Source organism: Mya arenaria, chromosome 12, assembly GCF_026914265.1.
Source record: "Mya arenaria isolate MELC-2E11 chromosome 12, ASM2691426v1".
In the NCBI taxonomy this organism is placed as follows: Eukaryota; Metazoa; Mollusca; class Bivalvia; order Myida; family Myidae; genus Mya; species Mya arenaria.
The window spans coordinates 23,445,994-23,460,714 of record NC_069133.1 but is presented as its reverse complement, the minus strand read 5'-3'; the positions used below and the strand labels follow the sequence as shown (position 1 = coordinate 23,460,714).

At 35.4% G+C, this 14,721-nt stretch overlaps 1 protein-coding gene across 1 annotated transcript; it reads right to left on the bottom strand.

Annotated features, from left to right (window-relative positions):
- Positions 1-658: 658 nt before the first annotated feature.
- On the bottom strand, positions 659-11,439 carry LOC128212184 (homeobox protein EMX2-like). The gene is made up of 3 exons (XM_052917498.1): positions 10,591-11,439; positions 5,012-5,184; positions 659-1,516 (listed from the first exon to the last, which is right to left on the bottom strand). The coding sequence occupies exons 1-3, from the start codon at positions 11,267-11,269 to the stop codon at positions 1,325-1,327; spliced, it is 1,044 nt and encodes a 347-aa protein (XP_052773458.1). The 5' UTR covers positions 11,270-11,439; the 3' UTR covers positions 659-1,324.
- Positions 11,440-14,721: the final 3,282 nt, after the last annotated feature.

Sequence of the window (14,721 nt, the reverse complement as noted above, 5' to 3'; positions counted from 1 at the left end):
ATTATGTTCAGGCCACACAGTGAAGACAATTCATACACTGTTTTCGTTTTATAATTTCAGGGCAAATTACACTAGTTTGGTAGTCAATACTCATTGTTACATATACCTTATTTTTTAAAAATTAATAACCATGATTGATTTTCTTTGAAAAGCTGTTTTGTCAAATCTAGACAACATTTGTATTCGATTTAGCCCTCTTTTCAGCTGATGGTTCGTAATTTAAAAAAAAAGAATTTTCATTGAACTATATGAACGAGAAAGTAGTTACCCGGAAACCGAATCACCAAGTCTTGCGCCAATAATGGCTGCATCCATGGAAATAGACAGTGAGTGTCTTTGACTGAAATTAACTTTCTTACAAAAAATGTAACATTAAATTTTGTTCATCCTGTATTAAATTAAAGAATTTGTTTCAAGCTTTGATGCTATATATAATTTTAGGGGTCGTGAAGCTTTCAAAATGGGAGTATTTGTACTGTGAAGTTGATGCTGTTATAATCTAATCGATTGAGATTTATTTTGGTGGTCTGTAACCTTCAATGCGGCGAATCTAACATTTTAGTTCTACCATGATTTTACAGTTGCCTCCCTTTGATACATTGTCATCTAGAACGCTGTCGAACTATTTGTGCCAAATTGGAATAACTGAACCGCTGAATATGTGTTAAAGATTTATTAATTGTAATAACAATACTTTGAAACATCTAAGCAATCACAACGAAAATTGTAAGACATCATGACGTAACATATAAAACTAGTCCAAAGACTACATACATACAATCACTAAATAACCCGTTTTGTGGAACATATCACTTAATAAATGCACTATATTAAGCGTTTGAAAGTTTTAGCAGCACTGTAGCACTGTTTCCCCATGTAAGGGACTTTGTATAATTATAAACATTATATAAAAAACAATCAAATTTAAAGCACACAGATTTACCGTTTTAACAATTATTTTTTTATTATTTTTTTTTTGTCTTGAAATGAGCCAATTTTTGCGTAAATATCTGCAAACAAGTGATAAAAGCCTGCTGACAGAAGATCAGATCGCAGAGTTTCATACATCCGTTCCAAACTTAAGGTTTTACGGCTAAAACCTTTACTAACGGTTAAAGAAAAATGCATAAAACATCAATTTTTGAACTTAAAAATATTTTTTGTCAGCAGTCTCATATGACTTGTTAACATGCAGTTTGGCACGCTCCAAGACAAAAAGTAAAAAAAAGATGTCAAAACGTTCAATCAATGAGAATGCAGCTTTAAAATGCATCTAAATTGTCAACATTGAAATCATTGCACATTGTCCTGCTTTTCGCCTTGTTCAACACGATTGTATGACATGCTGATACGCATGCGCAGGGTATTCATCTCCTACGTCATCAATTTCGTCACAGTCACTCATGTCACTTTCCGATTTCGAGTCATTCAATGGCGACCTTGGCTCGTCTGAACCGCCTTCCTCGGATTTTGTTCGCTTGTATTTCGTCCGTCTGTTTTGGAACCAAACTTTCACCTGAAAGTAGAAAATTGGAAATGAAATCACCATGAATATGATAAACAATGATAATTTAGGTTTATGCTGTTTATAACGACTATAGAGAATTCGTATTATAGGTTGAAGCCCAGGTTTCCTATCACGATTAATAAATTGTTGTTATTGTTGTTGTTTCTGTTAGTGGTGGTGTTGATGTTGTTTTTGTTTTTTGTTGGTGGTGTGATGGTGGTTGTGGTGATGGTTGTAGTGGTGGTGGTTGTTGTTGTTGTTATTGTTGTTCGTGGTGGTGGTGGTGATGATGATGATAATGATGATGACTGATGCTGATGATGGTGCTGCTGCTGATGATGATGATGTTGGTGTTGCTGCTGGTACTGCTGCTGCTGCTGCTGCTGCTGCTGCTGCTGCTGCTGCTGCTGCTGATGATGATGATGATGATGATGATGGTGATGATGTTGATGCTGCTGATGATGATGATCTTAATGATGATGATGATAATGATGATGATAATGATGATGATGATGATGATGATGATGATGATGATGATGATGATGATGATGATGATGATGATGATGATGATGATGATGATGATGATGATGAAAATGCGATTGTTTATAAACTCCCTTTGTGAACAAACAAATATGCCACAGTTGAAAATGTGAAGAAAAAAAAGATCCGGAAAATATGATCCTACAAAGCATTATGTGTTTGGGGCTCCATGTGGCAAAACACTGCACCCAGGAACGGCTGATGTAATATAGAGACTTGATGTGAACATAAACCAGGGCGCAACATGCCTGATAGCCGTCTTATTACACCACGCGAACAATAAAACTTTCCCGCTAATTAGTAAACGAGTTATGCTAGTTAAGATAACGTTTGTCAGTTAAAGAGATGCACAAATGAGAAAATAACAGAAAAGGTCGCGAAAATAGATGACCTGGCTTCTGGTAAGTGATCTTGGGGTGCTTGTGTTTGATTAGAAATAATTACTGCATATTCCGGGATAAGCTTATAATCATGTTGTGGTAAACTAAGACATATTGTTCACCCATTAGACATAATGCAGCCAAACCAAAAATAAAAAGTAGCCATGCAATATTGAAAAAGATTCTGAACGCCCTGCCGTTAGACATTCGTTTCTATCAATTGTTTCATTTATGTTATCTTTGAATCAAAGAGAAGCGACCGATTTTGAAATTCATGTGTAGTCCCTGGACAACGCTAGTAACTGTCTGTAAACGGTTTCCGGTCCTCGTATGCGGTCCCATGCGACCACTACTGGCGGGCCCTTTATCGGCGGCGCCACGCCCCGATACGCAACTCTCTCATCGGGCCTGTGAACGTCGGAAAGCAACCGTGACGTACAAATTAGCGCTGATTTCCTCGCCTATATTGTTGTCTTTATTTGTTATTGAGCTGGAATTAAACTGTAATTATTGACCGGCCCTCAGGCGGAGAGACCAATACAGCGAAGTGGTTTGAAATAGGGAGCTAATAAAACGCCGATAATCGCTGACTTGATTGGAAACTGATTGGATTATAGCGAATAATGTCCCGATGCTGCCGTGGCCTTATCGCGGGCTCAGGGTACTTGGACTTTGATTAAATTAAGCCGTAACCGCTGTCCAACCATTCAAAGAAATTGGTATGGACTCAATGCGCGTGTGGGTATCAAATGAGAAGGGTATTTGTTCCCTCGTTCGTCAGCTGTTGACCTTACACATGTTCTAATTTAATAGGACTTGAACCTGGCAGTTTACATGGCAACTGTTCCACATCTCTAAAAGGCGTGATTTACATAAAATTCACAAGATGTAAAAAAATCAAACATAGATACGAGTTAAGGCTAAGTTCAAATTTGAAAACCTAAGAAATATATCCCATGAAAAAAACATATTGAGAGAGGCGAAAACAAACATTTTTAATCTCCTTCATGATACAGGTTTTTTACGTTTTTTTCTGTTGTTTCTTTCTCTGTTGTGCTGCGGCGCTCTGCTTAGAAAGCGCACCAAGTTCCATTGCAAATATGCGACAACATTGGTTTACTAATAGGTTTTTATAATCGCCTCATGTGCTTTAACTAGCCCCAAAACTCATTTTCACCAAGTAATGATATTTGTCTATATCAAATATTTAGGCAACAAAAAATTGCAGCCCCACTCAAATTTTATCAACCTTGGCCAAACTCTACCGTTTAAATAGTTTTGTAACTTATATATTTATGTCTTATTTAAAAAAAACGTGGTAAAAAGGTAACACAGTCTTTATTCACAGTTCATTTCTGAATCACGAAAAGATGATCCCAGTACGCCTTTTCTACCTTGTTTCTCAGGTTATCGGGTATAAATCGGTTATTTTGACAAATTAATCATTATTAGATTGAACGCATAAATATCACAACCAGTCATTCTAGTCTCATTAACGAAATATACACCGAATATCTATGTAATTTAGGGCAATAAAACGTAAATGGTTACGAATTTCTTTATAATTCTTCACGCGCAATTTCATTCCCATGTAGCTTTCCGTCATATTGACAACTCCGGTTTTCGGGGATAAATACTCTTTTTTTGAGTTTTCGATTACCACCCGCGGTTAATTCATTTTCTACATGCAACGTATTCTTACCCGTTTATATTAATTTATGTAGGCAGTATTCGTGTTACGAAACATTAAGTCGCGATGATTAAAAGAAGTAGAATTCATAAATCTGCATAGCAAACAGCAGAAGTTTGTGAAATCTTATTACTGGATATTTGCAGTTTTTTTATGAAAATCTTTACGCGCTTGTGAACTGATATATTGCTTTCCCCCGGAATCCAATCTAATAAAACTCATATCCTTTTAAATACTTTCCCATTCAGTAAGGTATTGCACTGTTGTCAGATTGCATGACATCATACATTTTCGTGACTTCTGGCTTTCATTGACCTACATGTTTAATATGAGATTGCGAAACTCTTAGTGGTTGACGAGAACTGGAGAAGTATTTTGATAACTAATGGTATAGGGAATAGGTTCTAATAACTGACTTTCAATTGAGACTATGCCAACCATCCGCCCACACCCTCTCCCTCGCCTGTATGGACATGATGAACTATTTTCAGTTATGTAATAATATAAGTATTCCGAGCACGCGATTCTGTCAAAGTGTCTTTAAAAGAGGTGTAAGGTTTGAATCCCGAATTTCCCCTTTTGTCATTTGTTTTTGTGTTGGGACTTGAAAGCTCTGACTCAGTCTACCAAACAGACATCAATGTTTACTAGACTGATTGACTGTATCATAAGAAGAAAAACAAACGAAAAGAAAATGAAATTCGCCTTCAACATCATTGAAATTGCAAAAAAAGCAAACTTTTTTTATAGAAATGTCATATGTCTCCAGAATTACTGTGAAACAGATAAAAGATCTATGAAATTCGTCTTCAACATCATTGGAATTACAACATAGGCAAAGGTCACATGCTTACAAAATGGCTTTGAAAACTGATATTAACTGAGGATTCATACCTGTGTCTCTGTTAGCTGGAGCTCGTTAGCTAGGTCTTTCCTTTCTTGACCCACCACGTAGTGACTCTTTTCGAACGACTTTTCCAGCTGAAGCAGCTGGGAGGGCGAGAACGCTGTACGTATCCGTTTAGGCTTCCGGTACGGCTGGAAAAACAGGCCCGGCATACCACCCACTGCAAGAGAAAAGGGTAGCTGTAGTTAGTCTATATATAATTAGTTAATTTTCATTTACTCCTATTTTCTAAATGTTATTTTAATATGTTGTACTCAGGATATTTTAATGTTTGTCTGATAAACTGGCAACCCCTGCCTTACCCCCCCCCCCCCCCCCCCCCCGACAAATCATCCCATTTTTTTTGATAGACTTACCCCTCTAAATTCCCTGGACAGATTTCCCCCAACATTTTTTGGATAGACTTACCCCTCCCCCCACGCCCCCATTTCGTGCCATGTTCACAGTTGATTACCAAATAATTATATTGTACAAACTGTGCATTATCATTGATTTACATGTTACAACATGTTCACTCAGAAACAACAGAAAAACGCAATAACAAAACATGTGGGGAATTTTGTCCATCTAACAGAAATTAGTGGGGAGATGGAATTTTTTACGGGGGAGAGAGAGTTTATCATACACTCTGTCTAGGCATTATTATGTATACTTATAAATACACCGGGATGCCCATAATCGTTTTGAATGTTATTCTATGCTTGTGATATTTAAATATCATCCAGAAAATAAGTTCAGTAGGAGTTAATTTCAGATAAATGTGGCAACAGCTTGTGGGGAATAACATATTAAAACGCTTCTAATTCGCGTAATACGCAAGGAATTAACGCAAACATATCTTTGTCAAGTTTATAATAAAACAACATTTTCATGATAACTACAAATGTATTGAAATGTGTCTGTTCGCGGCGTAAAACAAAATTTAAACGAATTAGCGCTCTGTTGCTTTAATATCTAATTCCCTCCAGGTTATTCTAATTTATTTCAGCATAAATCGCCTACAATTCCCTTTCCTGGACAGGAACCAGTGACATGGTACTTTTGAGAGACACGATTGATTTGAGAGGAGATCGAGGCCACAACTTTTGGGGTAAGAGGTGAACTGGAATACCACTTAACCACTCACGTCGCTTATTGGATGCCTTTTGGATTCGTCAAGTCTACTGGGTCAGTTCGGTTAATAGTGTATGTGAAATCCTTGAATCTCTAACAGAATGGCTCAGTTTTTGTTAGGAGTTATATAAACTATTTTCTTCCCTTTCTTTAATTGTTACAGTTTAATTTTATACAGAACAGAACATTTATTTTCCAGAGGGCCATAGACCAATGAGGCCGAATAGTGTACAAAAAGGCGACAAAGACAAGCATTCACACATGTATAAAATTCCTTTATTTATTTTTTAAATTTCAATTTTATATATTCTTTATTTATAAATTTAAATTACAAACACAATTTATATCATCGTTTAATGATAAAGTAAACTTGACAGAAATCGTTCCATATTTAAAATACCTTGATTTGTTAGATATATTTTTCCATGTGACCCTAAGGTCTACGTACTTTAAACCATATGTCATATCGAAACGTTTGAATATATAAATAGCATTTTGAAATATGCAATTGTAACAACTACCTTCCTACCATATCCATACATAAATTAGATGTTCGTCAATGTTCGTGTGACTGATTTTTAGAATGAATATTTCTTGTTTCACTAAATCACGATATAGACATAAATCATCCAAGTAGATACAGACATATTAAAACTTAAAAAGATCTAACAACAAAGACTATGATACAATATTACTAATTATCTGCTATCATAAGCAATTAGCAAATAGATAAATGGATGTGTTAACGTATACAACTATCAAACCATTAACCGTAAAGCTTTTAAAGAAAACCTTGTATTTGATACTAATTATCCTTATTAATCTTTGCAGGTAAAAGGAGGAATTTAGGTTAATTACGGAATCAAAGATCACGCAAGACTGAACGGGCCAATTTTAATGGGCGTATTTGTTACACTGCAGAGACACGAGTGCATAAGTCAGTCTCAGATTATATAAGTTTCGCGATAAGGTCAGCTGATAAGCCCAGTGTCACACATTAAGCATACGGCACCCGGCAGACGTATTTGTCGATACCATTATTTCTTACATTAACTTCTGTTATCGACGCACATTAGTTGTAATGTTTCTGCAGACAATTCATTAATTGTCAGTAGCAATTCAACAAATATGTATCTCTACAAAGTGGGTTTTGTTAAAAGCAGGTATTTAGCATTTTGTATCTTTTTGGAAACAATTCGTTTGATCTTTAGAATACGTTATGTTAGTCTGACAGATATTCTGTTGCAGTAAATGCGAAGGGTTATTGACGTGTATATTATTTGTATTTGTCTGAAAAACGTTGTGAAGAAATCGTCCAAAACGCCGTTGTCAGATAGAGGACACGTGGTCAAAACATTCCTTTCAAAAACAATGCATATATCATGAACAAATTCCATGCACATTTTTTACTAAGCAATATGTGCGCTTAATAGGGATTGCAAATCGATCTCAAATCATAATCGATCTTTATAAATAATCGATCAATCCATTTCCATAAATTTCTATTATGTTTTCGAAATGAAGAGATCATAACGATGTCTTAAATGTCTTACGGTGTACTAAAATTGAATCAAACATATATTGTATTTTTGTTATTTTTTTTTCAATGGTAATTCCGTTTTTAGCTGAATACAAAATCATGAAAATAATTTATACTTTAAACTCATATTGTATCATTTTTTATTTTTTTGTACAAACTAAAGAGTTCATTATAAGCCACATGACATTCTTTTTCATCAGAGGTTTCATAATAATGAATCTAATGATACGCATAGCATCATCACTCTGATGTACGAGAATGGCCACATGATAGCGATGATGCAATCGAAATGATCGATTTATGACAATATTCGATCATCATATTACCTCTTGCACTTAATGCTTCTAATGTTGGAAACATGGATACTTCAATTAGCAAGTCTCTTATATATTACTATATTCAATTGAAAATACTTTACTCTTCTATTTGACTGACATCAATGACATAATGAAACTGTTGCTTTAAACTAGAACCATAATTATATTTGTATTGTCATGATAAGTTATCATGCAAAAAGTATCAGTATCATACCTCATACCTGGCTATATTTTAATACCTGTAAAAACAACAAACAAACAAAATACTTTTTTGTTGATTTATAGCTATAATTATTGTTGAGTATTTTCAAATATATACATATCACGAGGCCAGGTAGTCATGTCGACTTATTTTATGTCGACTTGCGAGTCATCACACGACATGTCGATTTAATTATTTGCTGTCGACATGTTCACTAAATAACTAAATAAATCGACATGATTATTGCGGCATGTTGCATAATTACAGGCAAGTCGACATCATGAAAACAAATCAACATGACTTCATGATTACATCATCTGTATGTACGGTATACGCTTCCATACTATATGAAACTAAATTCACTGATTTATTTTGTCGCGGTTTAATTCATACTCATACAATGATTATATCATATTTTCACAAGTGTAGACAGGGGTCTGATTTTTTTCAATATTATAAGCAATTACTGATTTTATCAAAATCTCATACAATTAATAGTCTTCACTGTAAACATGCCACACTAATTGCATTAAATTTGTAAGTATTATCTGATTATTAGTAAAAGGGTTAGAATTAGCAGAAAAAAGATACGTAAAATGATTGGTTCATATCTGTTTGTGGTGACAAGGCATTCGCTTAATTTAATTTATTTTTAATCTTCTTTAAAATAGGGTTTTAGCCAGGTTTTAGAATTGACAGGGTGCTGCAGAAAAGGGACAAAAGCACACATTGTATCGTGCAGTGAATAATTGAATCAGTATGAATTCCAAAGGAAATGTTAGAAATTGTGGGGTTTTTTTTGTATATAATATTAGGTTTCAACGACTAAATATACACACAAACGTGTAAAGTTTGTTTGAATTCATAATCACATTTCAAATGTTAATAAAAAGAAGAGTAATATTATTTTAAATATTTAATTCTTTGAGGCAGGAGGGTGCACATTCAAGTCTCCATGAAGACAGAAGGGTGTTCCAAAACAGGACAGGGTGCAGCACCTCCCTATAGCTAAAACCCCAAAATGTAATTTGATATGGCTACCATTTCACAAACGTATATATACATATCATGGCAGAAAATCGTTTCTCTCCGACAAAAAAGTGTCATGTTTCAGGGGTTGAAAAGGCAAAATAAATATATAAAAAATAGTACTAGGTATTTAAAAAAATATATATATACAAACAGTATGAAATCAAAATCTTTCAAAATGCATTTTGAAAACATAAACGTGAAACAAATCAAGTGGTGGCTGGGTTTTCATAAAACGTTCACTCCAGTGTGTCACATTAGAGGGTAATTAGGAAGTCTTTGATCGACTCTAATGCCAATTACATAAAAGACACCGCTGAATGTATAAAAAAACTCTCTGTTGAATTATGTCTGATTTCTGAAATAGTTTAACCTTGAGGTTCTGCTGAATTTAACACCAGTTAAATTGACAGAATAGTGCATGTAAGGAGTTTATTTCTATAATTTAAATGAATTTACAGGTATATTAAACCACAATTGAAGTTGATGTCTTTAAATGGTAATTTAATTAAAAGAGTCATTCATATTTGAAGGAAAATGTAATATATTGTTATTAAATAAATCCAATTAATCTCAAATAACCTATTTTAACACTTTTTCTGCATTTGATGATTTAAAAAAATGATTTTATGCACGTGTATCTTGAGCCTGTATACATGATTTATGTTCATACTAAATTTTATTGTCTAATAATGCAAATGAGCATGATTTTTTAAATTTTATTTTCATCGTTTATTTATTAAATGATCTGGTTTGAATTCGATCCTTGCATTCAGCCAACAATTACCCACCCGTATTTCCATACATCTAATTGACAATCTATACAGTTTTTTCTATTATTATTCACAATATTGCCATTGATGAAAATTATCCATATTTCATAACTCTTCTTGAATTGTTATATTGACTTCATTGTTACGTTAATCAGACGTACGAATATTTTGTTTACGTTGTATTTATCTGTATGTTGAATAAACGTCGTTTCTCTTCTTGTCATAAACGTGCATAGTTATTCATTATATTGATTATATCCGTCGGACCGACCAAAGCATAATTCAATATTTTTAACACATTTTATATTTCTGTCAGTTATGGAAGCAATCATTGAATTAAATACAATTGATTTTTTTTCGTTTAAGCGTTAACATAATTATTTCATAGTTCTAAAAACATATTAATCTAGTATAAAACAATAAAGAATACTCGATCGAAATAAAACCCAACTATAGAACTTGTTGCGGTAAATACCCGGTTACAGAATATAATTTTTTAATTATGTACAAGAGAATGCACGACATAATATGCCAATGACACTGCATTGGAGGTCTGAGATTAAAGTATTGGTGCGTAAAAATAAGGACATACTTCCGTATCTTGGCAGGAAGCATCCCGGATATCTATCCGCCATGTAGGGGTAAACATGACGCAGCTCACGGGCCGCCGCCCCCATCAGCATCGGGTGGAGCCCCGGACCCACCGGCATCTGTCCTGGGAATCCTCCCATTGGGCCACTCGCGATCGGCGGCCGAAAGGACCGTTGGGCCTCCATGTGACCGAGAGACACTGGACCGCCATGACTGGGGGTCAAGCCCGCAGAGTGGATGAAGTTTTCGTGTAAATGTCTTAAAGTGTCTGGCGAGGACACTGTTCTGATTCCCTCTCGAACATTAGCACTAGAGAAGTTGAAGTCTCGTAACGAGTCTCTGTGAAGGGAACCAGGCGCCCTCCGAACCATTGCACTTTCTAGATCACGAGGTCCATGCGAGTCTTTCACTCTTAGTCTGTCCTGGTTGTGATAAAATAATTGTGCTTGTAAATATTCCCGATTTCTTTTTTCACTATCCGAAATTCGTTCATTGTCCGAATCTGAATCATGATCACGATTTTGTGAAGAATTTTGCCTCAAATTAGAGTTCTTACGCTGTTCATATGCCGGAGAGTCCACGCGTTTGTCCGTCTTCGTGTCAGAATCACTCCCAATAATGGAAGCTATCGTGAATCCCGTCGATCGTCGGGGTTTGTTGGATTCCGTCGCCGCCGTCATAGTGGGATTATACCAGACAATGAAAGTTTCTGTGTTCAAGTAAAATAATGTTGCAAAGCCAAGAGATATAATCACAAAACACGTATCTTTAATCTATCATTATTCAACAGCTATGTTCATTCCAAGTTTGTTTTAACACATTAAATAACCATTAAGCACAGAAGCCAGCGCTAGTGTCACTTCTGAAATGTCTAAAGTTACAAACTCTTTGATTTTGTCTATTAAAATGTAATTTTTCCATTGAATCTCTACGGGACTGAGTTACAACCAATACGGAACAAGGAAGGCGGAGCTGACGGTGAATAATCATGGTAATTATTCAGCGCGCGGTGCGATTCGTCGGAGCAGACGATATTTATCGTTTGGTCGTAATTCTGCCGTTTGGCGGTTCGAACAGCAAAACGAAGTATAACAATCAGATAACCGGGTATCAGTCGCCCCATCAGCTCTTAAATTATTAGGAGGCGGATTTTTAATAATCACCTATTCTTTGCAAGAATAATTTTATCATTAAACATTATTGTTGAGTAATAAAAATGCCGAGGAATAAAGATGTTAATGTCATCGTTTAAAAAAATTGATCTGAAAATTTTATTAAATGGCATTATTACGCTTCGATAATAGCAATATTTCACTCGTAGAAAACTGTGTATTTTATACCAATTATTATCGAATTATTTTGAAATCGGATATATTTCTCAAATAATTTATACTTTTACCCGTATTTTCATCTTAATAAATGTAATTGTCGGACTATTAAGGTAAAATGATTTCTGATATAAAGCAATTACAATCAAATATTTTAGATTTAATGCTTAATTCAGCAGATGCTATGTGTCGAAAAATGAGCGTATATCATGTGAAATTAAAACATAAAGTTGCGTTATCCAATAATAAAAACCTTCCTAAACACACTCATTTTGATATGCAAAAATAATTTATTGGAGAGAAGCCACCCAAATATTATTTGTATCAGTTAATTTTAATTTAACTAGATTTATCGCAATAATATTCTTGTATTTAATATTGGTTATATTACTATACGAATAAAATTATGCGTTTATTCAATGTAGGTTTCAATTTTGTGTTTTATTAATCCATTCATGTATTTTTGATGTTTTGCTGTAATTCATGCTTTCAATCTAATCATTATTTCAATTCGTTTTTGATATTGTGTAATATTTTTAAACATACACGTAGGTCTTTTAAAAGGCGGGAACAAAGATTAAAAACACACGTACGTACGCACGCACGCACGCACGCACGCACGCACGCACGAACGCTCGCACGAACGCACGCACGCATGACGTTCGACTGTTAATCATTTAAACAAGGGCAGATTTATGAGTCATACTGTCCATGTGTATTTTGTCTCTGGCAACTTGTGTACTATGTTTCATATTAATATCTTGAACGTTCAGTGATGACCAAGTTTCATGCACGTCTATATAGACATCGACAACAACGAAGAAAACGACGATAACGACGAAAACGACAACGACGAAAACGACAACGACAACAACGACAACGACGACGAAAACGACGACAACAACAACATCGACAACGACGACAACGACGCCGACAACGACAACAAAGAAGAACACGACGACAACGACGACGGCAAAAACGACGACGACGACAACGACGACGACAGCGACAACAAAGAAGAAAACGACGACAACGCCATCGACGAAAACGACGACAACGATGACGACTATGACGACGAGAAAACGACAACGACGAAAACGACGACAACGACGACGACAATGACGATGACAACATCGACAACGACAACGAAGACAATGACGCCGCTAACAAGGCTATAAGAACGGCCTAGCCTTTTTCCTCCGACAAATATACGAGCTATAACGAGATTGCTGATACGTATGAATTATCGTATGATTGCATTTGATTTGGGGGTAATTGATCGTTCTGCTTTGAAACTGGTCCAATTTGTCTGCAACTCGGATGCTGGATTTCATATAATTGCTGACATTTGGTGTATTTAGCAAAGATATCCATATCTTAGAATACATAATCGTCTACTTAAAGGTTATTTATAGTTCCAGCCAAATGCACATATTTCTTTGGATTTCGATAAGCGTTCATATGAACCAGAACGGAAACAAATTTGCAACAAGCGTCTTTCAATACCAGAGTTGAGATTACGTAATATGCACAGTCCAATCCGGTTAACTACTTCCGTTTTAAAATATAATGCACCGAAATCAATTCGTGTACACGACAAATTAATGACAATAATTTGATGGAAATTTGCGGCTAGTTTGGAAAACGATCCTTATGGAGGCTGATCGAATTAAGCCATTTTCTTCGCTTCAGAAAAATATAGAACGGGCGCTTGTTACCGTGATAGATGGCCACGATGCACGAATATACCCGATTAATACAAGGCCCATTTGCACATGGTTTCTTTCAAAACGCCGGCTATTATATTAACACGTGTGATTCGGATTTCAGCCAGCTTGCCTAATTACCACCGTTCTAGCAAGCCGACGTGAAATTTTACATATATTATTCTCTAACTATGTTCTAATTATATGCGATAGAAATGCTGCTCCCCATTTATGGTTAAGCTCCGAAGGTTTTACGACAACACGTCAAATTTACGACAATTTATGGCCGTTAATAAGTATATATGACCACAACAGTAATTTCATCCTCACACAAAACCTCGTCAGAAAATTGCCATATCACTTCTCCAATTCGACTGGCCGACAAAACAATGCCGTGGTATTTTATGGTACTTAATGCACAATTTATAAAATCACAATAACAACTCAAATTTGTTCCAGTTTGGGATTTTGAAAACAGAAGGACGGGCTAATCACCGCTAACAAGCTGGGTTCAGTGGGTACTAACTGGGCTCCATGAAGCCACCCAGGGTCTGTTCCTGCCTAGCGCCCGCAATATGGCACATAGATGCTCTTTTTATTGCAGAAAATTGAAGGCATGGGGACTGCGCCCTTGATCATAAAGGGCCCACCAGCCGCCCTGGCATTACTCCGACATAGGGTGTAGGTAACCAAAGATAATTTATATAATCTAGTCACACACCCTCCGCCTTCGGCTCTTCCTACTGTCCCTGAATCTAGGCTCAAAAATCACAAAAATACGTCAACTCTCATCTCAACCTTAACTCATTTCACCACATTTCACAACACAAAATGATTCAAATATTGAAGGTTTTTTATATTGTTTGAAAACGTTTTTCTCTCTCAAAGAATGTGTTGATGAAAATATTTTGTCAATGTATTTAAGAAAAATAATTTTAGCGAAAAAACTATTCTTGAGTAATTGTTAAAAACAATGAATTTTACTCAAAAACATTTGTTTGGCTGTTAAATATTATTCCATTGGAACCTTGATCAATTAATGAACATGTTCTTTGATATAATGTGCCTTTAAAAGGTGTAAAAAGCATATTTGAATTG

Bases quoted from the DNA above. Each gene is read 5' to 3' on its own strand.
- LOC128212184 (XM_052917498.1), bottom strand. From the start codon at position 11,269: ATGACGGCGGCGACGGAATCCAACAAACCCCGACGATCGACGGGATTC. The intron at 5,185-10,590 runs GTATGTCCTTAT...TTTCTCTTGCAG, and splicing joins CTTCCTGCCAAGATACGGAA to TGGGTGGTATGCCGGGCCTG. The intron at 1,517-5,011 runs GTATGAATCCTC...TTCTACTTTCAG, and splicing joins TCCAGCTAACAGAGACACAG to GTGAAAGTTTGGTTCCAAAA.